This window comes from Fundulus heteroclitus, chromosome 21 (assembly GCF_011125445.2).
Source record: "Fundulus heteroclitus isolate FHET01 chromosome 21, MU-UCD_Fhet_4.1, whole genome shotgun sequence".
Lineage (NCBI taxonomy): Eukaryota > Metazoa > Chordata > Actinopteri > Cyprinodontiformes > Fundulidae > Fundulus > Fundulus heteroclitus.
The window spans coordinates 29,325,403-29,351,989 of NC_046381.1; the positions used below are offsets into that span (position 1 = coordinate 29,325,403).

Genomic DNA, 26,587 nt, shown 5'->3' on the forward strand with positions numbered 1-26,587 from the left:
TGAACTGAAAAGAAACAACAGGATTTTGAACTGCATTCTCAACCGAACTGGGAGCCGATGGAGTTGATGGAGAACAGGAGTGATGTGGTTATACTTGTGGGTGTTGGTGAGAAGCCGAGCAGAGGATTCTGCACCAGTTGTAAACATTGTATAGAGGCTTGGTTAAGTCCAGTAGACAATGCGTTGCAATAGTCCAAACATGAGCTGATAAAAGTGTGAATGTTGTTCTCAAATCCAGATTTAGTATTTACAGGGATTTTTTCCACACGAGATAAGAGCATGAAGTTCGTATCACAGTCCGAGAGCTCTGATATCAGTGCTTTTGCGAGTGATATGAGCCATGTTACATGGAATCTTAAGTAATGAGGTAATGAGTCCTATTAGAATAGGAATTATTTTTGGCCTGTTTTGTTTGATGAAAACCCCATAAATATCTGTCTTTCCAGAGGAAGCTGAACAATGTGATCATGACCAGTTTTGTTTTTCTGAGGAAGATTCATTAGGAGGGGCTCATTGACACCAAAGACCCTCAGTCTGCAGAACTTTCTCAAATTATTTTAGATTAACAGACTGTAACGCTGCTGTTCAGAGTAAATCATTTTTGAATTAGTACAGATGTAACAGGTAGAACTTGGGATCAATTCACATTTCTTTGTTACTTTTGCATTCATAATTTTTCATCATTTTTATTTGTTCAAAATTTACTGTTAAGTGAAAACCTGTATGTTAAATTATCATTTTTACAGTAAAAAAGTTTTTGCAAGCTTTTTCAACATTTCCGTTGCAAACATTTTCCATTCATGAACTCATGACTCTGTTAAAGTATCACCTGTAGCTTAGGTACCCTTTTCAGTACTCAATTACATATTGGGCTCATGGAGGAGAGACTGGAGAGATGTCTATCTTTTCTTGAGTATATATTTTCATGTTGCTTATAATATAAGATGCTTCACACATTTTAATTTGAACCTAATGTTAATGACATTACCACAGAGGTTGTTTAGGCAGTCCAACTCCACCAGGACGGCAAATCCAATATTGCCAGGTTTGCTGTGTCTCCCTAACCCATCAACAGGACCCAGTCCTGTTGATGGGTTAGTGATCTACCCCCTTGTGCAAGAAGGAACAGAATGAGTACAACCAGAACTCTACTGAGTGGACCATTCTGTAACCCACTGGGGCTTCATGTGGTAGGAGGTGCAAGCAGTTCCTGGAGGATAAAGGAGTTGATATCAATAAATGGCCTCCATGCTTCCCTGACCTAAATCCAACAGAACATCTCCGGGGCATCATGTTTAGGTCCATTCAACACCTTCACCAGGTTGCACCCCTAACAGTCCAGGAGCTCAGTGATGTCAGAATCTGGAAGGAGATACCCCAGATCACTATCCGTCATTTCATGAGGAACATACCCTGATGTTGTCAGGCATGCATACAAGCAAACTACTGAGGACCGTTTTGAGTTGCTGCAATGACATTTCAGCAAATTAGACCAGCCTGCTGCGTCAGTATATCAGTTTCACTTTCTCCATGACTTTGGATTAAGCCCACTTGGTTGATAATTTCCCATTTCATCAAATGATATGGCATCCTTTTGTTCCTAACACATTACCCATCCATATCAGTATGGATTTGTTTTTTTTTTCCAATTGCGATCTGGTGTGTTTTCAAAGTCCTCCTGTAATTTCTTTGAGCAATGTATTTATTTATTTATAATGAATTAATACATTATATATATATATATTGTTTATTTAATAAATTAAATAAAGAATACAGAATAAAAATAAGATTGGCTTCCTCTCCAGTGTATCCTGCCTCTCACCCATTGGATGTTGGAGACAGACAGGAGCCATGATCCTAAAGAAGCTTAAGTTTATAGGATATTAGCTCTATTGATTTAATATGTTCCTTCATCTTCCAATGAAAATAATGTGTTTAAAGTCATGTTCAGGAGGGGCTTCTGTGTTTCAGCAGTCAGAGCTCAGCAAGAAGAAACAGGGAGGTTTGCCAACAGGCAGCCCAGATGACTGCTGCTAAAACCTTCTGAGTCCTGTACAAACAGGAATCTTGAGATGTTTTAACCTGTTGCTCAGCTTCTCTGTTCATCTCTATCAATCTGTTTAACTAAGCTTTTTTAAAAAAAATCAGAGCGACTGCAGGCCTGCAGTAGAAACAAGCCTCAACCATGACCTGAACCCAAAACAAGACCATAATAACACAAACCATGATCAAGAGATTCACTTTGTGTCAAACACAGGACATTGATGTGACGATCAGATGTCCATCACATGATGACATGACTGTTTAGTCATGCTATTTTAGTCTGTTTATCAAAGATTGTCTGATTTAATTAGAACTGACTTTATTTTTTTCCTAATCACAGACTTAATGGCTGTAAACTCTCAGAGACTGAATGTGAAGTTGTAGCCTCAGCTTTGAAGTCCAACTACTCTCCTGTGGCTGAAGTGGAAATTAGAGAGATCGATGGAGTTCGAGACGCTGGAATGAAGCATCTGTGTGAGATACTGGAGAGTTCAGTCTGTAAAGTGAGGATCCTCAGGTTAGTTTTCTCTATACAAGTTCAATGAAAAAGCATTCAATGATTAAATGCTTGTTTGAATTAATGATTTCAGTCAAATATGTTCTTTTAAAACAACCTGTTTTACAAATACAATTTCTACAAGATTTTACCTTGTAATTTATTAGTTTACTTATTTCAGATATTCATAATATTAATATTTGTTTATATTTACTTTATCATTGTCTATACTTCAAAATGTTTTGGATCAATGTAGAAAAATGGAAAATAAGTCTTACTAAAATTCTTCAATCAATAGACTGATGATTATTTTACTAGAAACTTTCAGCTAAAATTGCATGCAAAAGGAAATCTGCAACAACAAAAAAACAACCTCTAAATGCAGCAATTCCTAACCCTAAATTTCCACTTTTTGTGACAATAAAGTAATTTCTTATCTTTATTATATCACAATCAAGCAGATGTATGTGTTTGTATATATGGGTGTTGGGGAGTAGGGTTGCCAGATCTGGCTGATGGTTTCCAGCCCAGACATAACATTAAACCCACCCAACTCTAAAAATAAAGCAAAGAAAAAAACATTACATATACAGTATCTGCACAAAATGTGCTGTTAGGCAACCAAATAAAATCTAACATTTGTCTTTCAGACAGCAACAACCATGAATCAAGTTGATCAGGTGAAGTCAACCCCATTTGGGGTAAGGCAAGGCAAGGCAAATTTATTTATATAGCACAATTCAGTGCTATATAAATATAGTGTGTTTACAGTTGTCAGGTTTCACAGACTCTAGACATTTCAAAATAAATTAACTAATAAAATGAGTCCAAGGAAATTGTTTTATGACAATGTACATGTTTTATTTTACTTTCCTGCCACACAATGACAAATGTTTTGATAAAAGTTTTCGATAAGTACATCCTAAAAACCCATCAAATTTTGTGAAAAGCAGCCAGAATTGTAATGATCTGGTTTGGAGGTGAACCCGGAATTCAACCAAAACACTGCTATGTTGTTAACTGATTTATTTGAGGGATGATGAGGAGTGGGGAACAGACAGGCAAACAGAACAGAGTCCAAAGGTAGGTAATGCAAACATCCAGGCAACACTTGTACGGGGGCAGGCGGACAGAACTGGGCAAAAACAGACAGAACAGGGTCAATAAAACAGAACCAAGGTGATGGGAGCTCTTACCAGAGACGGGATGGAGTGCGTGAATGAATGAGAGACGAACCGACAACTAGCTGAGGAGGAGGTGAGGCTTAAATAAACAGACAAACAGGTGAGCGGAGTGAAAAACTAATTAACCAAAGGTGGAAGCAATTGCGGAACTGACAGGAGCTGGAGAATAAACCAAAATCCAAGGACAATAATGAAAACAAATCGCAAGACTAAAATCAGAACTAATACGGAAAACAGATAATGAAAATGATCAACAGGCTAATAAGAACTCAATAATCTAGAACGCAAATAACCCAAGAGGCAGGAAAATACTAAACCAACTAATAAACGTGAACCAGAACAGAATATAAAATAAACAGGCTAAACCGGACTTCAGAACTTAAAAACACAAAGTAAACGTAAGGCAAGGAAATTCTAACTTAACCGAATCATAAACAGGAACCAAGACCGAATATTACAAGAATTTTACCAACCTACCCATAGCCATTTTTTATCCAGCCTAACTAAATTTGGCTGCTTGTTTATAGTGTCCATATGTGTTTTCTATACTGCAGACTGTGTCTGTGCTTATTGTGTTTTTGTAAGCACAGCGTGAGCATTGTACAATCCAGAGTCAAATTCCTCGTATGTGTACACATACCTGTCAAATAAAGCTGATTTTAATTCTGATTCTGAAGAAGCCCAATCTGGCAACACTGTATTATGAGACACAATGGTGGGCAGGATTAGTGTGTTTGATCAAACAAAAACAAAATGGTGCATTGGAAATTGGTGAGCAACCAGTTTTGATTGTTGTCATTAAACTTGTTGATCCACTGTGTAAAGGTACTGCTTACCTGAAACTCCTCAGACTAAATATGTCTCTTGGAGAAGAGATAAAATGCTTCCACAAAGAAGAACTTGTAACTTTAACACAGTACGCTGTAGGGGTGGGTATTGCCAGAGAAGTCAGGATTCGATTCGAATCACGATTCACATGCCACGATGTGATTCTATCACGATGCATCACGATACTTGAATTATTGTGATGCATCGCAATGCATTGTGATATTTTCACTGAACACTTTAAGAAAAAAATACAGCCATTACCAGTGACTGACTGGCTGTGTATGATCTGGATAGTGTCTTCAATTGATACATAACTGAAAGCAACTGAATTTATACATAGCTGTATTTATTGAAACGACTTTTGGAGGTATTGCCATGAAAACAAATATTACTGTTACTGGACACAAATATTACTATTACTGGAGTGGACACACTGACAAAAAGTGCTTAGGATTTATAAAACTTAAAATAACAAAATAAGGGTAATGAGTGCCGCTTACATGGCCTCAGTGGTCCTTTAAACCAATGAAATTAAAGCATTCAAATGTTTGCGCATGTAGATGTTGGGACTAGCTTGCAATCGAATGTTGTTTGTTAAATCAGTGCTTGCGGCGCTCGCGGCTCTTGTTTTTCTGGATGCCGCCTCTGCATGTGTGCCTTTTTAAGTTTGTTGTGTTGCCACAGTATTTCATTACGATGTAACAGTGTTTGCAAATTGCGTGCGTCATATCAATTTTGTTTTTAAAGCCAAAATGCGTCCAAACATCTGACTTGACATGTGATGGAGCCGGGCGAATATTCTCAGTCTCCTCCATGTTTTGTTTATGAACGAGTCGTCGCAGTATCCCACGACCAGAAATGGTTGTGACAAAAGGCAGCGGGCGTCAACACATCCGCAGCGACATCTACTGGACTGGAAGTTGTATTCCACTTGTTTTTGGCTGATGTTCGCCAACCATTCATCCATTTTATTTATTCGTTTTTTAAATTAATAATCGATACTTGGCGTCAAGAATCGATGCATTGGATCGGGAATATTAGAATCACGATGCATCGTCATGACGATTATTTTGCACACCCCAAGTAGGCTGACAGGAAGGGGGTGGAAGAGAGGGAGAGACATGCGGCAAAGGACCGAGGAGTCGAACCCAGGTAGACCGCGTCGAGGACTACAGCCTCCGTACATGGGTCGAGCTACCCGCTGCGCCACAAGTGCGCCCTACCCAATTGTTTTTTAGTTAAACAAGCAAAACAAACAAAAAAAAAACAGTTTTTATATACTATAGTTATACAGGTTTATCTGATATTGTGAAACAGTTATGAAAACATTATTTGACCTTCATATGAGGGAGTGAAACTCTTATTTTATATAGATTCATAATGAAGTGAAATATTTTAAACAATTATTTCTGGTTGTTTTGACAATACTGGCTCACAAAGAATTTAAAACCCATGCAAACCCATATACAGTCTCAGATTTTTTTATATTATGCAGTACTATTAGATGGATACATAAAAATAGTTGCTACTACAACACACATCCAGTTCAATTAGATTTTCTTCCTGTTCACGTTCCTTTCTGTTGGCAGAAATGAATCCAGGGGCACCCTCTCCTGGTGGGTTTTAGAAAATGGGAGAGCCTCTTGGAGTAATCTGGGGAGCTGGCTCCCTGGGAGAGCATTTTGCTCAGTTGAGGTGAAGCTCATCATCAGGATGAATATTTGCGATGAGAAACCAGAGATCTGTTTCCTACCTTGTGAGTTCAAATGATAGAAGCTAATTGCTGAGTGATGCTCCTGAGCTCTGTGAAGGCATGAGTCTGTTGAACAGAGCAGATGCATCATGAAATACTTTTGTAACCTGTGATACTAAGCTAAGTTTAAGGTTAAGCTATGGACTACACGTGTGATCCCAAACTGGTGCTGGTCCAGTTGTTGGGCACTGATGAAATCTTGATTGTTCCTACATGTGTTTTGGGTTGAAGATGTGCAAAATATTTTCTTTGTTGGTTATCATAGGAAATGTAAGTTGCTTTCTGTTCAGTTAATTTAGGCTGATTACAATAGGAATACAGTATAGTAAGAGACAATGGTTTAAACTAGGTTTAATCTAATAAATACAGTTCATAAGGGTAATCCAACAGGAGATAAAATAGGTTGGAAACTGGTTAGAAGCACTATAAATCTGAACATAGAAACGTAAAGTTTTCTGTTATCATATGGATGACCAGCAGAAGCAGAAAGAAGCATGAAGCGCTCCAAAATGTTCTGGTAGATGGCTGCATTGACTGTGGACATCAGAAAACCCAGTGGACCAGAGCCAACAGATGACACGGTAGTCTAAATTATCAGACTTGAATGGATTTTGCTAGACAATGTTCTCCATACCTCAGTTTTCTTCAAGACAGTTACGACTGTCTTCTGGCCATCTGTCCAGTCACCTACTGACCCAGACTGAGACATAGATCCAAAATTATCAAAATTACAAGAAATAAATGCTTGAAATATTTATCTTTGTGTCATGATTTAAGTTGTTGTTTGTTTTATTTTCTTTTCTGATCTACCTGTCACCTCCCAGCCACCAGCCACACGAGCTGGAGCTGAAAGTTTATCTGTAATAAGTATTGCTGCTTTGAGAATAACCTAGCGGAAACACCAATTTTATTCTATTTCTGTATATATCCAATAGCACATGAACAGGGTCTCCCCACGCACATGGTCCATTTAACTTCTCTAAGCAGCTTACCACTATAAACACCCTCCAAGGATAACTCAACTTCAGAGTTTAGCTTTATTTTAATATGGCAGAGAAATAATCAGAAGTTTGCAGGACTCTTACAACAAAAACATGGACAACGTCCCAAAGACGAAGGGCCCTGATCTCATAAAAACATGACTTTTTCTACGCTTAAGGCCCAGTTCCACTGGCTCGTAATGACACACCCCTATAAGGGGATGGTCTCCTATCGTGATATCTGAAGAAAGAATGTGTCGTCATGGAGATGTTATCTGTTTTACAGCATGTGTTACTTTGTGAATGTCTTGAGTTGGCTAAGTGAAAGCATGCCTCTAAATCACAGGGAGAACTCCAGACAGCTTATATCTCATTAAACTAGCTTTAACTTTTAGAGAAAGATTTCACAGATGAAATAAACCATAACATTACATTAAAGTTTATTTCATCCGGTTAACTGATAACGTCCGCTTGAACGTACCTTCTTTGAGTGTTGTAGCATGACCGCCATCCAGAAAAGGGTGCTGACGGGCATTCTGAAGTGTAGCCAGACCATAGTAGTTGAAAGACAAAAAAGTTATAGCGGAAGCAACATAAAGTGGTCCTAATGGAGTGTGGGATTATTTAATTATGACAAGGATGCACAATGCTCTTTATATGGTTTTGTTTTTAAATATAAACACTCAACCAGCTCCTTAAGTTGTCAGCTAAGTAGCTCTCATTCAGCCAGGCAGCACTGCAGAACAGAATCAACTTCTCAACCAAAACTCACTGATGTCCCCAGAAGGCAAGGGTGTGGTGACAGAAAAGCTAAGGGCATTACCGTAAAAAAACTGTAACATGATGCCAAAACCATGGTTGATGGTGGGAGCTTTCATGGGGATTATTAATATTTTATTTTATTATATTTATTTGGACACTAAGGTTTTTAAGCAAAAGGTTGCTAATCAATTAATCGTTAGTTGATCAATAAGATCAATCAACCCTATATTAATTCATTGATTGATAAGCTGCATCCTGTTGTCTTCAGCTCACATCTTTTATTTATTATTCAGCTTGTGGAGCTGCCGTTTGTCTGTGATGAGCTGTGCTTCTCTGGGCTCAGCTCTGAAATCCAACCCCTCCCATCTGACAGAACTTGACCTGAGCTGGAATGAAGACCTGAAAGATGCTGCAACGAAGGAGCTATGTAGTTTTCTCCAGACTCCCCTTTGTAAACTACAGATATTGAGGTCAGACTCCACGTTTTAGTCCAGTGCCGACATTTTTCATATTGAAGTTGTGTTGACACTAAACTGAAGGACTTTAGTTTAGTGTCAACCCTTCACTATGTTTGACCCTGCTCTGGAGCTGGGGCAAAAGAAACAGGCTTGGCCTGAAAAAAACTAAACAAATATAAATGGTTGTTATGCTCACATGAAGGCATAGCTGAGTACAGCCCAGCCAAAACAAGCAGTGGACAAAAGGGGCTGTTTCACATCCTTTACTTGTGTTATTTGTCTGTACTGTGTTGAAGCCCTGTCCTATTTCCAAAACTAATTGCTCCAAGGGGAGACTAATAAACAAATTTTGATTTGGATGTTCACATGTCATGATAACATCCTGTTTCAACTTGGAAAACCTCTTTAAATCAATTTTACTAGATTAAATATTAGCAATCAGCTATCATTATTCTTTGACTTTTGCATTCATGATTTTTTTCATTAATTAATTTATTTTAAAATTTATTTTACATTTTAATTATTTATTTGTTCATGTTTGTGTTTTAAACTGCATCCTGTTCAGCTCACATCTTTTACTCTTTATTCAGATTAAGGAGCTGTCGTTTGTCAGAGATCAGCTGTGTGTCTCTGGGCTCAGCTCTAAAGTCAAACCCCTCACATCTGACAGAACTGGACCTGAGCTGGAACAAAGACCTGAAAGATGCTGGCGTGAAGGAGCTCTGTGGTTTTCTCCAGACTCCCCACTGCAAACTACAGATATTGAGGTCAGACTCCATGTTTTAGTTTAGTGCTAATATTTTTTTGATGTGAAAGTTGTATTGACATTAAACTGCAGACATGGTTCATATTAAACTACTGTTTTATAAGTAAAAAAAACATGACTTGAATAGGTGGCAGCCCCTCCCTGGGCTGCCACCTTACCGTGGTGGAGGGGTTTGAGTGTCCCAATGATCCTAGGAGCTATGCTGTCAGGGGCTTTAAGCCCCTAGTATGGTCACCCAAGGCAGACAGGTCCTAGGTGAGGGACCAGACAAAGAGAAGCCCAAAAAGCCCCTTATGATGAGTACGATTATTGGATCTCGTGTTCCAACGCCCGGACGCAGGTCACCGGGGCCCCACTCTGGAGCCAGGCCTGGAGGTTGGGCACGTTGGCGAACGTCTGGTGGCCCGGCCTTGCTCAGCCCGAAGAGGCGACATGGGTCCCCCTTCCGATGGGCTCACCACCTGTCGGAGGGGCCAAAGGGGTCGGGTGCATTGTGCAACGGGTAGCAGTAGAGGGCGGGGACCTTGGCGTTCCGATCCTTGGCTGCAGAAGCTGGCTCTTGGGGCGTGGAATGTCACCTCTCTGATGGGGAAGGAGCCTGAGCTTGTGCGCGAGGTTGAGCGGTTCCGACTAGAGATAGTCGGACTCACCTCGATGCACCGCTCTAGCTCTGGAACCAGTCTCCTCGAGAGGGGCTGGACATTCTTCCACTCTGGAGTTGCCCCTGGTGAGAGGCGCCGAGCTGGGGTGGGCATACTTGTTGCCCCTCATCTCGGTGCCTGCATGTTGGGGTTCTCCCCGGTGAACGAGAGGGTGGCCTCCCTCCGCATTTGTGTGGGGGATGGGTTCTGACTGTTGTTTGCGCTTATGCGCCAAACAGCAGTTCAGATTACCCACCCTTTTTGGAGTCCATGGAAGGGGTACTGCAGAGTGCCCCTCCTGGGGACTCCCTTGTTTTGCTGGGGGACTTCAACGCTCACATGGGCAATGACAGTGGGACCTGGAGGGGCATGGTTGGGAGGAATGGCCCACCTGATCTGAACTCGAGTGGTGTTTTGTTGTTGGACTTCTGTGCTCGTCATGGATTGTCCATCACAAACACCATGTTCAAGCATAAGGGTGTCCATATGTGCTCTTGGCACCAGGACACCCTAGGTCGCAGTTCAATGATCAACTTTGTTGTAGTTTCATCTGATCTGCGGCCACATGTCTTGAACACTTGGGTGAAGAGAGGGGCGGAGCTCTCCACCGACCACTACCTGGGGGTGAGTTGGCTCCGATGGCGGGGGAGGAAGCTCGTCCGACCAGGCAGGCCCAAACGTACTGTGAGGGTTTGCTGGGAACGTCTGGCAGAGTCCCCTGTGAGACGGAGCTTTAACTCCCTCCTCCGGGAGAACTTTGAACACGTCCCGAGGGAGGCGGGGGACATTGAGTCTGAATGGACCATGTTCCGCGCCTCTATTGTTGATGCTGCTAGTCGGAGCTGTAGCTGCAAGGTTGTCGGTGCATGTTGCAGCGGCAACCCTCGAACCCGCTGGTGGACACATGTGCTTTGTGGATCTGGAGAAGGCATTCGACCATGTCCCCCGAGGGACCCTGTGGGGGGTACTCCGGGAGTATGGAGTACCGGACCCTTTAATAAGGGCTGTCAGGTCTCTGTACGACCGGTGTCATAAGTCTTGTCCGCATTGCCTGCAGTAAGTCGGACTCATTTCCGGTGAGAGTTGTACTCCGCCAAGGTTGCCCTTTGTAGCCAATTCTGTTCATAACTTTTATGGACAGAATTTCTAGGTGCAGCCAAGGTGTTGAGGGGATCCGTTTTGGTGGCCTTAGGATTGCGTCTCTGCTATTCGCGAATCACGTGGTCCTACTGGCTTCATTAGGGCGTGATCTACAGCTCTCACTGGAGTGGTTCGCAGCCGAGTGCGAAGCGGCCGGGATGAGGATCAGTGCCTCCAAATCCGAGACAATGGTCTTGAACCGGAAAAGGGTAGAGTGCCTTCTCCGGGTTGGGGAGGATGTGCTGCCCCTAGTGGAGGAGTTCAAGTATCTTGGGTCTTGTTCACAAATGAGGGGAAGATGGAGCGGGAGATCGACAGGCGGATTGGTGCGGCGTCTGCTGTGAAGCGGGCGCTGTACCGATCCGTTGTGGTAAAGAGAGATCTGAGCCAAAAGGCGAAGCTCTCGATTTACAGGTTGATCTACGTTCCTACCCTCATCTATGGTCACGAACTTTGGGTCGTGACCGAAAGAACGAGATCCCGGATACAAGCGGCTGAAATGAGTTTTCTCCGTAGTGTGTCTGGGCTCTCCCTTAGAGATAGGGTGAGGAGCTCAGTCATCCGGGGAGGACTCAGAGTAGAGCCGCTGCTCCTCCACGTTGAGAGGAGCCAGTTGAGGTGGCTTGGGCATCTGGTCAGGATGCCTCCTGGACGCCTCCCTGGTGAGGTGTTCCGGGCACGTCCCACCGGGAGGAGGCCCAGGTGAAGACCCAGAACACGCTGGACGGACTATGTCTCCCGGCTGGCCTGGGAATGCCTTGGGATTCCCCCGGAGGAGCTGGCCCAAGTGTCCGGAGAGAGGGGCGTCTGGGCCTCCCTACTGAAGCTGCTACCCCGGCGACCCGACCCCGGATAAGCGGAAGAAAACGGATGGACGGACTTCAATAAACACTAGAGCTTTAACCAGAGGAGACTGTACTGTTCAGCGGGGTAGGACCAAATTTGGCAAAATGGTTGCAAGGCAAGGCAAGGCAAATTTATTTATATAGCACAATTCAGTAAAGAGACAATGCAAAGTGCTTTACATGATTAAAATATAGGAAAATAAAACAGAATATAAGCAAGTAGGGATAGAATTTATAAACAAAAAAGAACATTAAAAACAGTAAAACAGTTTAACTAGAACAGTCAAAGGCAATTCTAAACAAATGTGTTTTTAATCTTGGTTTAAAGGAACTCAGACTTTCTGCACTTTTACAGTTTTCTGGAAGTTTGTTCCAGATAAGTGGAGCATAGGAACTAAATGCTGCTTCTCCGTGTTTGGTTCTGGTTCTAGGTATGCAGAGAAAGCTGGAGCCAGAAGACCTTAGTGGTCTGGAGGGTTGATGCACTGATAACAAGTCTGTGATGTATTTAGGTGCTAAGCCATTCAGCGATTTATAGACTAACAGAAGTATTTTAAATGCTATTCTCTGAGATACAGGGAGCCAGTGTAATGACTTTAGATCTGGAGTGATGTGCTCTACTTTATTGATCTTAGTGAGGACGCGGGCAGCAGCGTTCTGGATCAGTTGCAGCTGTCTGATCCACTTTTTAGGCAGGCCTGTGAAAACACTGTTGCAGTAATCAATTCTACTAAATGCGTCCATCAGAGGAGCACAGTTATGGAACACACTGCCTGCTCATGTTAGGGGCTGTGCAACCTACATAAGTTTTAAAATTTCCTTGAAACATTGGTTGAAAACTAACCAGACGTGTGTTCACAGGTGAATTAATCTGTTTCCTTGGGCCTGTTAACCTAATTTTATTGTAATTTTATGTTATTGACATCTTATCTGTTTGTGTCCACTCTGTTCTCTTCCGTTGTGTCTTGTTTAATGTACACTGTTCTTACCTGCCCTAGGACAGCGGATGCAAATTAGCTGTTTTGCTAATTCAGGCATATTTACATTGATGCTTTAAACTGACATGTTGATGAATGTACATTGTCCTAATTCAAACAAATGAAAATTAAATTAAATGTTCCCATGCTGCTTGGTTCCATCCAAGATCTGGCAGGTTCTGGAAGCTGAAGTTGATATGTTCCCAACCAAAGTCCAATGTGGGCCTTTTGCTCGTTTTACTTGATGTCAGTAGTGATGGACTGCTCACAGATGTTTAGTGTATTTCCATCTTTGTTGGACAACAAAACAAAGAAAACAAAGCAGTAGCATACGAGTTTGTCTTTCGAGTGCCCAGGCTGGATTCATAACAGGTTCTAACTATGGTTGAAAGGTTACTGAATAAATAATTATTTTGACCTCATTTAATGTTTCTAATAGAAAGGTTGTATTGGGAGTAAAGCCAGCTTTGCTCGATATTATTTGTCATGTTTACATGGGGCACACATGTGAACTAACGTCATCTTCCCAACTTCAGAATAACTTGATCCTGACAAAGAGTTTACATGGATGACAATCGGATGGTCAAGCAGCATAAACCACCTGTCTCATTCGGAATACAATGTTATTCCGATTCAGCAAAATCTGATCACAATATTCCATTTGGCATGTTTACATGATGCATTTTTATCCTGTTTGGCCCTTTATTACAATTACTTTTGTCCATGTAAACGTAGCTACAGTTCTAACTGTTAGGAGCATTAAGCAAAACTAAACCCAATCAACTAGATACAGGTAGATCATGGTTGCCATAGACACTTATCCATGAAGAGTCCAGATATTGTTAGTCTTGACATTACAGACAGTTTAGTTATTAAAGTCAATTTTAATCCCAGCAGAACCACCGAAATTCAGACTGAAGTATTCTAATGACACGTGTTGTTTATCACAGGTGATCTTCAAAGTGTAAACATCAGTAAGGTCACAGGGCCAGATTCACACAAGATTGCAGGTTTAGTAAATACAGCAAACATGATCATGTGGACCCTGATCTCATCTAATGTAGGCGATCTGTTTGAACAAGTCAGCACTATGTCTCAGGCTACGGCATTCATTTGGAGACAAAACAGGAACTGTTCTCTGATGGTGTTTAATTGAAGTCAGGGAGAAGTTGCAGGGTTCCTTTATGGAAACACAATTGTATTGAATATTCATTCATTCCTCCTTCAATCAAACTATTAAACATTCTCAGCAGGAGAACAGAAACCAAGAGAAATGCTGGGATGTATTGAAGGATTTTAATTCTGAACTTTTCCACATCTATTTACTATTGCCATTGATGTTGCTAGTGGTGCTATATTTCTGTATTGTGCTGAAGCCCTGCCCATTTTCCAACATCCATTTGTCAAAGTGGAGACTAATAAACATACCTTGGTCTGGACATTCACATGTCATTATAACATGTTATGCTTCTGCTTGGTTTACTGGGTCAAAACTTGGACATCACTTCATCGTGTTTCAGTAACTTTTACATTCAGGGAAATATATTTTCTACATTTTCACTATTTATTTGTTCATGTTTCAGTTCGAACCTGCATGGCTTCAGCTCACATGTTTTATCCTTTATTCAGATTGAGGAGCTGCAGATTGTCAGAGGTCAGCTGTGCTTTTCTAGACTCAGCTCTGAAGAACAACCCCTCCCATTTGACAGAACTGGACCTAAGTCAGAACCAAGACCTGAAAGATGCTGGAGTGAAGGAGCTTTGCGGTTTTCTCGAGACCCCCCTCTGCAAACTACAGCTGTTGAGGTCAGACTCGATGCTTAAGTTTTGTGCTGATGTTTTTGATGTTAAGTTTGTGTTGACATTAAACTGTAGACAAATGGCTGATATTATACTGATCAACACTGAAGATCCTCATGGTATAGTCTGGTGTCTTCGTCACTGCTCTATCTATCTATCTATCTATCTATCTATCTATCTATCTATCTATCTATCTATCTATCTATCTATCTATCTATCTATCTATCTATCTATCTATCTATCTATCTATCTATCTATCTATCTATCTATCTATCTATCTATCTATCTATCTATCTATCTATCTATCTATCTATCTATCTATCTATCTATCTATCTATGTTATATCTATGTTTCGGTTTAATTTACATGTTATCTAAGCTATTACAAGGCCTTTGTTGGGCATTACCACAAACCTTGGAGCTCCACACTACTCCAGACATTTTGAATTGAGAAATCTTTCTGGATAGGAAGCCAAACGTCTTCCAACTTCGGAAAAAAGTCCAGTTGTTTTTTTGTTTTGTTTTACTTTTTTGGAATGACCATTACCTGGATGACTGAGGAATCTTCACCAGCATAGGACAAATAAGGTTGAGGAGGTCAGAACCATGGGGAGAAAATGTTCAGATAAACCACCTGACAGATATGGGAGTGGTGTTGGGCTTTCTGGGGGGCTGTGTCAGGAATGTGGAGGCGAGGACCTAGGCGGCAACGAGGCAGAGGCAGGCGCATGGGGTTAAACAAAAGATATTTAATGAAAGCTAAACTTACAAGACCTCTGGCAGCAACAGCACGGGGAAAACACAGGAGGACGCAGAGGGTGATCACAGAATTATCCGACAACGGGGAAACAAACTGAGGCAACTTATATACACACACGCAACAGGGATAATTAAACACAGGTGAGTGCAATCAAACGAAAACAAGAACACAACTCCGAGGATCCTGACATTACCACCGTCTTAAGGGCGGATCCCAGACGCCCACTAGTGTCCAGTCAGAAAAAGAAAACAACCCGGCCAGGGCGGGCGGAAGTGGTCTAGAACGGCGGGCTAGGGCCCAACAAAGAGTTCAGATGGGCGATCACTGTTGAGTTCAGACGGCATCTTGAGCTTGAGAGCGCTGAGCTGCGGGGACTCTGAGACCAGATGGGGGCCGGCGGAGGACGGCCCGGCCGTGGCACATGGCGGAGCAGCAAGGTCCTCGGCAGGCACCTTGGCGGTGAAGCAGCAGAGTCTTTGGCGGGCGTCGCGGAGGGCGACCTCGGCGGCGAAGCAGCAGGGTCCTCGGCGGGTGCCGCGGAGGGCGACCTTGGCGGCGGAGAAGCAGGGTCTCAGGCGGCTGGTGACTGAGCTTCATCCCGGTCTGCCTGACGTGGAGCTCCAGAGCAGGACCCTCAGAGGACTGGGGAGCGGACACTGGAGGCGGGTCCCCCTGGACTGCCGCGCAGAACTCCGGAACGTCGTGGAAGGGAGGCGGGTCCTTCTGGACCCCCTCGCAGAACTCGGGAGCGTCGTGGCAGGGAGGCGGGTCCCCCTGCACCCCCTCTCGGGACTTGAGAGCGTCGGCGGCCTCGGACTGCGGTAGGACGTCAGTGAAGGCCGGCGGTGGTGGGACGTCAGCAAAGGCCGGCGGCGGCGGGACGTGCACACCCTTGCAGGCTTTGGCCGTGGTGGGCGGAGCAGGACCTTGGATGGCCGGCGGGACTGAGCTTTCTTCGGCCGGCGGGACTGAGCTTTCTTCGGCCGGCGGGACTGAGCTTCTGAGCTTTCTTCGGCCGGCGGGACTGAGCTTTCTTCGGCCGGCGGGACTGAGCTTTCTTCGGCCGGCTGCGCTGGGGGCTTGGAGACGGATGCGTCTGGCTGGGCCTCGAGAGAGGTTCTGTGCTGGCAAGCCTGGCGTTTACGCCGGGGGAAGCCAGACTGCAATGCAGAGATGGCTGCTGATGGTGAAGCAGCGGTGGCTACTGAGGAGACAGCATCAGAGGCGAAGGTCGATGAAGGTACGTGTGCACCCACGCAGGCTTTGGCCGTGGCATGCACAGCAGGAGCAGGAATGGTCCAGCTGGGGAACAGATCATCCCTGTCTCCATAGAAGAAGTCCCACAGATTGGACTCCTCCACGTGTGGTGCTCTGGCTGGGGGTGGCGTCCTAGGACAGCGAGGAACTAATGGAGGCAGGTCATCCCAGTCATCCATTATTGAGTGGGTGGACAGAGGCTGCTGCAGGGGCCTGGGCACCATCCTGGGATTTCTTTTGTGCGCCCCTGCTCTCCCCGCAGACTGGCGGATGAGAGGCTACTGCTTGCTGGGAGGAGGAGGTGCAGTCGGATGCCTCGGAGCCAGGGTGAAGGTAGTTGGACGGCAGTGAACGTAAGCAAAGAGATGAGTCGGCGACGGTGGCTGACCCTCGCGGGAGGAATGCGGGGCGTCAGCCTGGCACGACACGGGGTTTCCTCTTCTTCGCCGTCCCCCATGCCTGCCCCGCGCCGGTGGCTGACCCCCGCGGGAAGTTTGCGAGGCGTTAGTCCAGCACGCCGTGGAGACCTTCTCCCTCTGTCTCCAGAGCTGATTAAACATCCCGATTATTTCCAGCCCCGTTGCCTGGCCCTCTCTTGGTCGGGTCATTACTGTCAGGATTGTGGAGGCGAGTACCTAGGCAGAGGTAGGCGCATGGGGTTAAACAAAAGATATTTAATGAAAGCTAAACTTACAAGACCTCTGGCATTAACAGCACGGATGAAAACACAGGAGGACGCAGAGGGTGATCACAGAATGACCAGACAATGGGAAAACAAACTGAGGCAACTTATATACACACACGCAACAGAGATAATTAAAGGCATACTATGCAACATTTTTCAGTTAATTAATGTGTTACATACCGTTTTGGATGATTAAATGAGTCATTTCAGGTCGAACAAAGGTTTTCTCGGCCGCCCTGGTGGTCTGTGGGGGAAATACCGCACTTGCAATTGCAAGAGCCCTCGGCCCGCACCCACAGGCTCAGAAGTCTCGTGCAAGACCGCGAGAGTCGGTCTTGCTTTACGGCGAGAACTCCATGTGTTTTTGCCCTGCCATTCACTATATGCACGCCCGAAAGCAACAACAAAGAACCGCGTGTTAACGTCAAATAAACATGCAAGCATATCGAGTTTTATTATTATTATTTTTATTTAATTTTTTTATGTTGGCAAGACGCTACCGCTGTGGCTTGGCGAGGCGGCGGCCGCGGCTCGGCAAGGCGGCGGCCGCGGCTCGGCAAGGCGGCGGCCGCGGCTTGGCAAGGCGGCGGCGGTAGCGTCTCGCCAACATAAAATAATAATAATAATAATAATAATAATAATAAAACTGGCGTGGCGGCGGCGGCGGAGGCCGCGGCTTGGCGAGGCAGCGGCGGCGAGGCCGCGGCGGCGAGGCCGTGGCGGTAGCGTCTCGCCAACATAAAAAAATAATAATCATAATAAAACTGGCGTGGCGGCCGCGGCTTGGCGTGGCGGCCGTGGCTTGGCAAGGCGGCAGCGGCAAGGCGGCAGCGGTAGCGTCTCGCCAACATAAAAAAAATAATAATAATAATAAAACTGGCGAGGCGGCGGCTGCGATAGAACTGCGGGAACCCTGATGTTCATACTTTCACTGTGTTAGTCATTGTTTGTACAGCCGTTTTTTCCACTTTTCGTTGCGTTCGCCTGTCTGCTAAGCTCAAAACAACCGCGCCTGGCTTGACGGAGAAACCAGAACAGCTGAGCATCTTTACGACAGTGCACTTTTACTTTCGCCCTCTGGGGGGAGACTCGCTGGAAAATCAACCCCGGTTGCATAGTATACCTTTAAACACAGGTGAGTCCAATCAACAGAAAACAAGAACACAACTCTGAGGATCCTGACAGGCTGAAAAAAATATATATAACCTGTGAGTCCTGTCTGCTCATTGTACAGCCATGTTTTCCTAGTATTGTTCAGCTCTACTTTATAGGTGTCATTTTCAGTGAACCAGTATCTAAACAATGGGAGGACTTGTTGAAATGACTGCACACTATCTGCAACTATCCTCACCATGAATCCAGGATTATCTAATTCAACCGATAATAAAGGAGTCAGAGACCAAGTTGGAAAGTCCAGGAAAGAATAAAAAGCTTTTTTATGAGAAACTGAAATTTGGTCAGTTTGGCTCTGCTAAGTAAAAACAGGAAAAGGTCCATTTGTTATTGACTCCAACTTTTTAACCGCAGCAACATTGAGCTCTGAACTGTGGACCTTCAGATAAATATCAGCTTGGATGGTTGGGTAAAGAAATCTGATGTTTGTTGGGAATTTATTGTAGTTTCTTTGGCAATAACATTGATATCAGACAGGTTCTTTTTGTAATGCAGTATCCTGTCTAACAACAAAAAAGGTAGAACTGGTTCTGTTCTCAGTCATGTGTTTGTGTTTAGAAATGAGTGAAGTGTAATTATTGCAGCCGTTGATCCTTCAGATAAATCCCTCAGTTCCACTCAATTGAAGGTTACTGTCACTGTGAAAATTTGCTTTTTCCATTCAATCACAACAGCATTAATTAACAGCCTGATGTCACAGATTATTGAAGTCAATTTTAATTCCAGCTCAGAACCACTGAAGGCCCGACTGAAATATTCTAAAAACACATCATAATAACATGTTCTGGTTCTACTTATTTTAACGCTTTAAATCAGTTTTATTGGATCAAATATTAGACAACAATGTATCATGTTTCTGGAACATTTACATTCAGGCCAATACATTTTCTACATTTTTGTTTTTTATTGTTCATATTTCAGTTTTTACCTACATCCTGTTGGCTCCAGCTCACATCTTTTATTCTTTATTCAGATTGAGGATGTGCAGTTTGACCGAGATCAGCGGTGCTTCCCTGGGCCCAGCTCTAAAGTCCAACCCCTCCCATCTAACAGAACTGGACCTAAGTCAGAACCAAGACCTGAAAGATGCTGGAGTGAAGGAGCTCTTTGGTTTTCTCCAGACTCCCCTCTGTAAACTACAGATATTGAGGTAAGACTCCATGTTTAAGTTTAGTACTGATGTTTCCTATGTAAAGGTTGTGTCGACACTAAACTGCAGACAGATGGCTGACATTCTACTGATCTACACTGAGGATCGTCTTGGTAAAGTCTGGTTTCTTCTTTACTGATTTGGTCCAGTTAAAGTTTCTTCCATTTTCCAACTTCCTGCCATGATTTATTAAATAATAAGCAGAAAACATGAAAGAATGAGTTGAATTTCAGTTTAGGGTTGCAACTATCATTTAGAACTTTCCAAAATCCAGTGGATTTGGAGCTGATAATGCTGGAAACTCCCACTCTTATTCCCAGCAAAATTATTTAATAATGTTGAGCCAACACAGGCAGCAGTGTGGAGCACAGGAAGAATCTCAGAACCTCTCTAATGCTGCTTTTTCATTGACATTTTCACATGGCTCTGCTTGCCTTACATCATCTCTACTCTTTTTCTGTTGGTTTTCAACCATAAGGTGGTGAACGCCTCCTGGTGGTGGGTTTAGCCCAACTTTCGCCCATCAGTGTTGTGCCACCATTAACTATTACTGTGTGACATTTACAGTTAAAAAAAAAAATCTGTGAGAAACTGTAAAACCTATGCCTCTTTTCCAGAGCGGAGTCAGTGGAAAAGGGACATGATTTCTCCCGGTCTCATCCTCTATATGGGGCTCAGAGCTCCCGATTCTGCTGCTCCATCTCTCTGTTTTTTTGAGGTTTTTACAGCATTAGTGACTTGTTTTTCGTATAGTGGGCTGACAGGAAAGGCGTTATCAGAGAGGGGGAGAGACGTGGCAAATGACCACAGGTCCAAGTTGAACCTGGGTTGGCCGTGTCAAGGACTAAGGCCTCCGTACATGGATCACGCATGCTAACCACTGCTCCACCAAAGCATGCCCCTGCTGCTGCATCTTTCAGTAATGAAGCCAGAGGGGCTTGATTGCTCTGGACAGGAAGATGGAGGCATTGTTAAGCTTTGGTGTCCCTGCCAATCAGCTCCACTATTAGCAGCTGGATGGTTGGATTTTCACACAGTGGGGTTTTTCCTCAATGACAGCTTTTCAATTGGTTATGTTGGACTGCTTTATCCTGCATCCTGTTGGCTTCAGCTCATATCTTTTTTTCCTTATTCAGGTTGCAGCGCTGCAGGGTGTCAGCGATCAGCTGTGCTTCTCTGGTGTCATCTCTTAAGTCCAACCCCTCCCATCTGACGGAACTGGACCTGAGCTTCAACAACCTGAAGGAGTCAGATGTACAGCAGCTGGAGGATCTTGTAAAGAGTCCAGACTTCAAACTGAAATCTGTGTAAGTAGATGATTGGAGTGAGTCCAATTGCTGTCAACAGAACTGTTCTGAACCTAGTTGGTACCAGAAGCAAAGCTCCAGTGTTTCCAGTAAAACTACAACTTCTCAGTGGGAGGAGAATGATGACAGGCTTCCTGATTGGGTACAAAGACAACAAACAGCCAATCAGATGAGCAAAAAGCTTGTGTTCCTGTGTTTATGTTAATGTGATGATGACTGCTGGGGCCCCTTTCAGAAAGAATGAGCAATCTACCCTGAGTAGAGAGAAGCTACTCTGAGTACCGTATTTTTCAGACTAAAGTCACACTTTTTTCATAGTTTGGCCGATCCTGCGACTTATTGTCAGGTGTGACGTATATCAATTTTAAATGGTAAATCATAATGACCAACATGGACCAAGTAGTAAATATTACCATCCATTATTATTATTATTATCCACATGGGATAATAATATATTATTATTATTATATTATTATTAATATTATTATTACTATTATTATCTGCAAGAGGGAGCTCTAGGTCTAAGAAATTTATATTCTGCTCTTGCGACACTTAAAAATTAATTAAAACATTAACTTATAAATAACAAAGACTGAACACATGTACATATGTTGTTTCAGTATGCATTCACACTTTGGAGTGTTGCATGGTCCAGCTCGAAGGAAACAGGCCGTGACAGAACCCTGATATTTGGCTGTCAGTGAAGTTAATAACAGCTAGCGCTAGCTACAGCTCTGTTGTCCAGGCAGTTTACAATACGCTGATGTCAGCTTTATGTTGCTCTGAAAAATCCATGTCATACAAGCTTAGCACAGCACCGTTACACTCACAGTCTAATCTCCCAGGTATGTTCCATGTTATTCAGCCGATTGTGGATGCAGCTGTGCAATTGAATAAGTTGCGCTACCAGATTAAATGTCAGTTTTTAGTCTTGGATTGTGTGAAATAAATTTCTAAATAAATGCGACTTATAGTCCGGTGCGACTATGTCCTTTTCCTCTTTATGACACATTTTTTGACTGACGCGATTTATATTCCGGATCGATTTATAATCTGAAAAATATGGTAGTTCTACCTCAAGCTGTCATACTCAGCGTTTTCGGTTTCAGGTGATATCAATCTGGTAACTAATCTCAGCGTCAAATCAACCCTGAGTTAAGCACGAGCTTGGAAGAAGCCCTCATCACCTATATCCTGGGTGTGCTGCATCACTGACTGACAGCTGATGGAGACAGGCTGGAAACACTCACTGATCATCTCTGTTGCTCCTTCTCTCTGCAGGGAGTGGTGGTCCCTGGTACCATCTTTGTAGAGGAAAACAGCCGATCTATGTCCTGCTGATCAACAGAGATTTAAGCTGCAGCAATTTGAGTTTAAAGAGACTGACTGGATCATGATTATGAACTCTGAGTTTAGATATTTTGTTTGATTATGTCTGTCATTTATTATCTGATATTGTTTAACTCTTTGGGTGAAGACCAAATGAAAACTAAGCTTAATTTAGTGGCAACATTTAGTTTTTTTATTGAATTTCCTGAAACTGTAAAGTTGGTCTTATTTCTCTCATAAATGTTCAGCCTGCAACCAAAAAATATCAAAACAAGGTCAACATTTTCAGGTTGCATGTTTGCTTAATTGTGATGCAGTTTTTTGGTTTCTTTCAAAAAGGTGTGTATGTGGGCAGCGCTGTTGCCTTGCAGCAAGAAGTTCCTGGGTTCGAGTTTGACCCTGGGTCTTTCTGCATGGAGTGGGGGAGTGCTGGCCCAGTGGTTAGATCATTGCGCTTGTGTCCTGCAGGTTCTGGGTTCTCCCACATACCCTTCAAGGGGATGGATTAAAAGCAGAGAAAAAAATTCATTGGAATGTATGTTGCAATGACAATAAAGATGATAAAAAAACAGTATTGTAAAAAAATTGAAATGCTAATTTCAGCTACTGTATATGTGAGCAGGGCTCTCCACTCTCATGCATTGACCATGTTACACATGCATTTCCCTGTCACACAGGGCATTCCTCAGAGATCAAATATTTCTGGCACAACTTCACCAACTTTCAAAGAGCATAAATAAACTGGTCGATGATAACTTCAGCAAGACTTGAAAGTTCGGGACCATACTTTATTGACAGACCATAACATTTCGGCGTGTGGCCTTCTTCAGGGTCATTACAAAGCACTCATCAGCTGTCTTTAAATAAGAAGTACAATGCAGAAAAAAATAAAATAAACTTATCACTTATTCACACATACATAAACTGATCAATCAGCATCCAGGTGGATAAAACTTGCTGACTGGTTAAACTAGTGCCTGATTAGGTTCTTGCTGAAAACACAGTTTTAAATAGGGAATATAATCCCACATTTACAACAGTACTTCATTCCCACAAAAATACAATCAAATCAGATCCATACATTGCAACCGCAAAACCACCAGAAGTAACAGTATTGTGACAAAAAACTTTATCTTCATAAAAACAATAAGCAAAACCAATAAAAACCATTGCAATTGTACATTCCTATGAAATTTGTCATCTGCATTTAACCCATCCCAGATTGCTGCCCAGGGAACAATCTCGGTGTAAGGGTCTTGCTCAGGGACCCACAGTGGTAGTCTGTGGGGATTTAATCAGGTACTTGCAACCTTTTGAGAGTGCTGCTCTAACCACTAGTCCACCACCCCCCAAAGCAAATGGAGATGTTAGGGATTGAACCCAGGATCTCATACATCCCCACATAATCACAGTTAGCAATATAATCTGTGATGCGTGTCTGTATTTTCATCTTTTAGGGCCCTTGGACATAATCATCAATAAGTAATAACCATTCATTTATCTTATGATTATCACATATGTATAATAAAAATACTTTTGGCATGTTCTGTGTATTTTTTCTGAGTACAGTATTATATGACTAACTGTGTATGATTTACTATCCCTTTCATGAAATGACATGGGCTTAAACAGACATTTAAAGTGCTTGTGTAACTTGTAAGAAAGAGCTGGATGATTGTGCAACCTGGACAATGATCTGCAAAACAGTGAGATTTTAAAATTAAGGCAACTTTTACTTCTGCTGCTTTAAAGGTATAGTACATAGCCATGTTATATGCTTATGAAAAAGACCAAATATATCATTAAATAAAGTTATATACATCAAACTTCCATCTTGATAGTGTCCTTTTTTAGGCTAAATAGAATCCAGCACCAGGCTGAACACATATAAACAGATGTGGCGCCATCCACTGGCAGTATTGCAGAACTATCATACTGCTGGTTTGGTAATTAATAAATCACTTGTAAATAATGCCGGACCAATCCTGACCCTCTGTAATGCCTCGCAGTAAAGCGGCAGCTCGGCGTGATTGAAGCCCAACCGTTATTAATAAATACACCGATCAACAAAAACGTTAAGAGCCTCATATTCACGTCAGTCAACTCTGCAGTCACATCTGAGCCTCGTCAGCAGCTTTAGCTTCTGCTTCAGTGAACACACTATACTATATTTCCAGCGACATTTCAGTCTTTTCCCTCTTGGAATCATAGTTTTTAGCGGGTTTTTTTTTACTGGATCTTGGACACTCTTCATTCTTTTGCTGGAAGATGCTAACAGCCGTTAGCTGCTTCCTGCGCACGTGCAAAGTGTACTTCTGTTGTTATACATAAACACGAGGGGCTTTATTTACTAACAAATTCCCATAAAACACCAAAAATAACTAATACGCCTGCAGGACGGGATAATCTTTCATAAACACTTTGTGAGAGAGTGAGATACTGACGTATAGCTAAACAAGTCAAATAACTGTGCCTTTAAAATTAATCAAAAAACAAGACTTGCAGTACAGAGATTATACAAAAAAACACCATAAAGTCAATTTATTCAGTCTCCAGCTCTTATTCCATAGTTGCAAAGGGAACTTTCAGTTGAAGTCTATGAGTTTCCAGAAAATGGTGGTATAGTCGTTAGACCTGCTGCATTAATTGACATGGGTTGGATTCCCACCCATCACATCATTCTTGAAAAAATAAGCTCAACAAGAGAAATATTGTTGGATTTAATATGAAGATTCTCCTTGTGGTGTAGTATCTGCTTTCACCAGCAGGTGGCAGTATAGAGCCATCACATTCAGTGGGAACCCATAGTTTTTGCTGATGCAGATTATCATGAGCGTCAGACCCAACCTCCTTCAGTGGTAATCTCGCCGCCTACTCTCATGTGATGAATTTAGAAAGAGGAAGAGTAGGCCCACAACACAGATAGGAGAAAAACCTTTTTTCCATATTTCAAACTGTGGGATTCCCTGATGCAAACTCAGTAGCTGATACTGGTGATGACGAAAATTTATGAACTCATGCAAAAAGCAACATAGTTAAGAGGTATGCTAAAACAACATTCATTAATTGTCCCAGTTGATACCTGGGGAATTCATCAAAACCTTTTTGTCTCATCTGCAAGCTATGGCATTTTCTGCTAAATTACCACGGACAAGGAATTAAAAGTGCTTGTCATGTACCTCTGCTTGGTATTCTGCTTAATAGCTGTCATCAGATGCCCCTTTTTTGCGGGATGTAAATAACAAATTGTAATTCCCTGTAGTTTTGATATAAGTAAGATTTAGTAGATGAAATCAAAAGAAAAAAATAATTAATAACTGTATTTTTCAGATGTTCACAAGTCAAGGGACTCCAATGGACACATACATTTTGGATCAAACTGATGTCAATAACAGCAGATTATTATTATTTTTCTTTCAGAACTCTCATTGTAAGTAGAGTCCTTAAATTTTGAACAAGGTCGAGGTCAGAGCTTTGAGAAACAAGTTCACTCTTTTTTATCTATTTCAAACCCAGTTTTGTGTTAGTTGAAATATTAGCCCATTTGAGCCACTGAATATGTCCAAGTTTCAGCCAACGTATGAGGTGAGGATGAAGAATTTTTTAGCAGGTTCTCCTTCATTATATCATCCACTTGGTGCAATAACTCTGTACCACTGTCAGCAGAACAGCCATAAAGCATTATGTAAAGTCTAAAGCTTGATCTTATCATTGCATGTTTGATAGTTTGTGCAGTGTTCTTTGATTCAAGAGAGTTACCTTGACTCCTTTAAATATCATTTTTCATTTTGAGCTCCAACAGTCTAAGCAGCTGTAGTTTGCCAATGTGGGCAGCTGCAAAGTTCAGTGAAGCTTGAAAATTTGGGGCTTTTTTCTTGTCTGTCTGTTTCTGAATCTTTGGTGATATAAACATTAGCTAACTTGAGAAGGAAAAATGTTGTCACAATGGCAGGACCTTGTCTAAATAAATCCAATTGGATGGGGCTTGAGATTGAAAAGAACTATGGGAAAATATTTCTGTAGTAGTGCAAAGTTGGTGGAGACGTACCCCAGAAAATGTGAATGAAGTGGTTCTACAATGTTCTCACTCAGGAGGGGTTAATACCAATACAAGTAGAAGGTTGTAAAAAAAAAAACACGTCCCTTCCACTTCACTGGTGTGCACTACATTTTGTCATAAAATCCAACTGAAATACATGGATTAGGTAGTAATGTTAAAAATCTGAAAAATGTAAAGGGAGCCTATCATGCAAA

The 26,587-nt window shown here is 42.5% G+C and overlaps 1 protein-coding gene across 1 annotated transcript in view; it reads left to right on the forward strand.

Moving 5' to 3' along the window:
• Positions 1-24,107, forward strand: part of LOC118556985 (NACHT, LRR and PYD domains-containing protein 12-like) — a 40,246-nt gene extending 16,139 nt beyond the window's left edge. Inside the window, exons 4-10 of the mRNA XM_036125765.1 lie at positions 2,384-2,560; positions 8,340-8,516; positions 9,095-9,271; positions 14,503-14,679; positions 19,521-19,697; positions 20,834-21,004; positions 22,286-24,107. Of these exons, the coding sequence (XP_035981658.1) occupies positions 2,384-2,560; positions 8,340-8,516; positions 9,095-9,271; positions 14,503-14,679; positions 19,521-19,697; positions 20,834-21,004; positions 22,286-22,316 (1,087 nt within the window). The 3' untranslated portion in view covers positions 22,317-24,107. The remainder of the gene's footprint in view (positions 1-2,383; positions 2,561-8,339; positions 8,517-9,094; positions 9,272-14,502; positions 14,680-19,520; positions 19,698-20,833; positions 21,005-22,285) is intronic.
• The last annotated feature ends 2,480 nt before the right edge of the window (positions 24,108-26,587 follow it).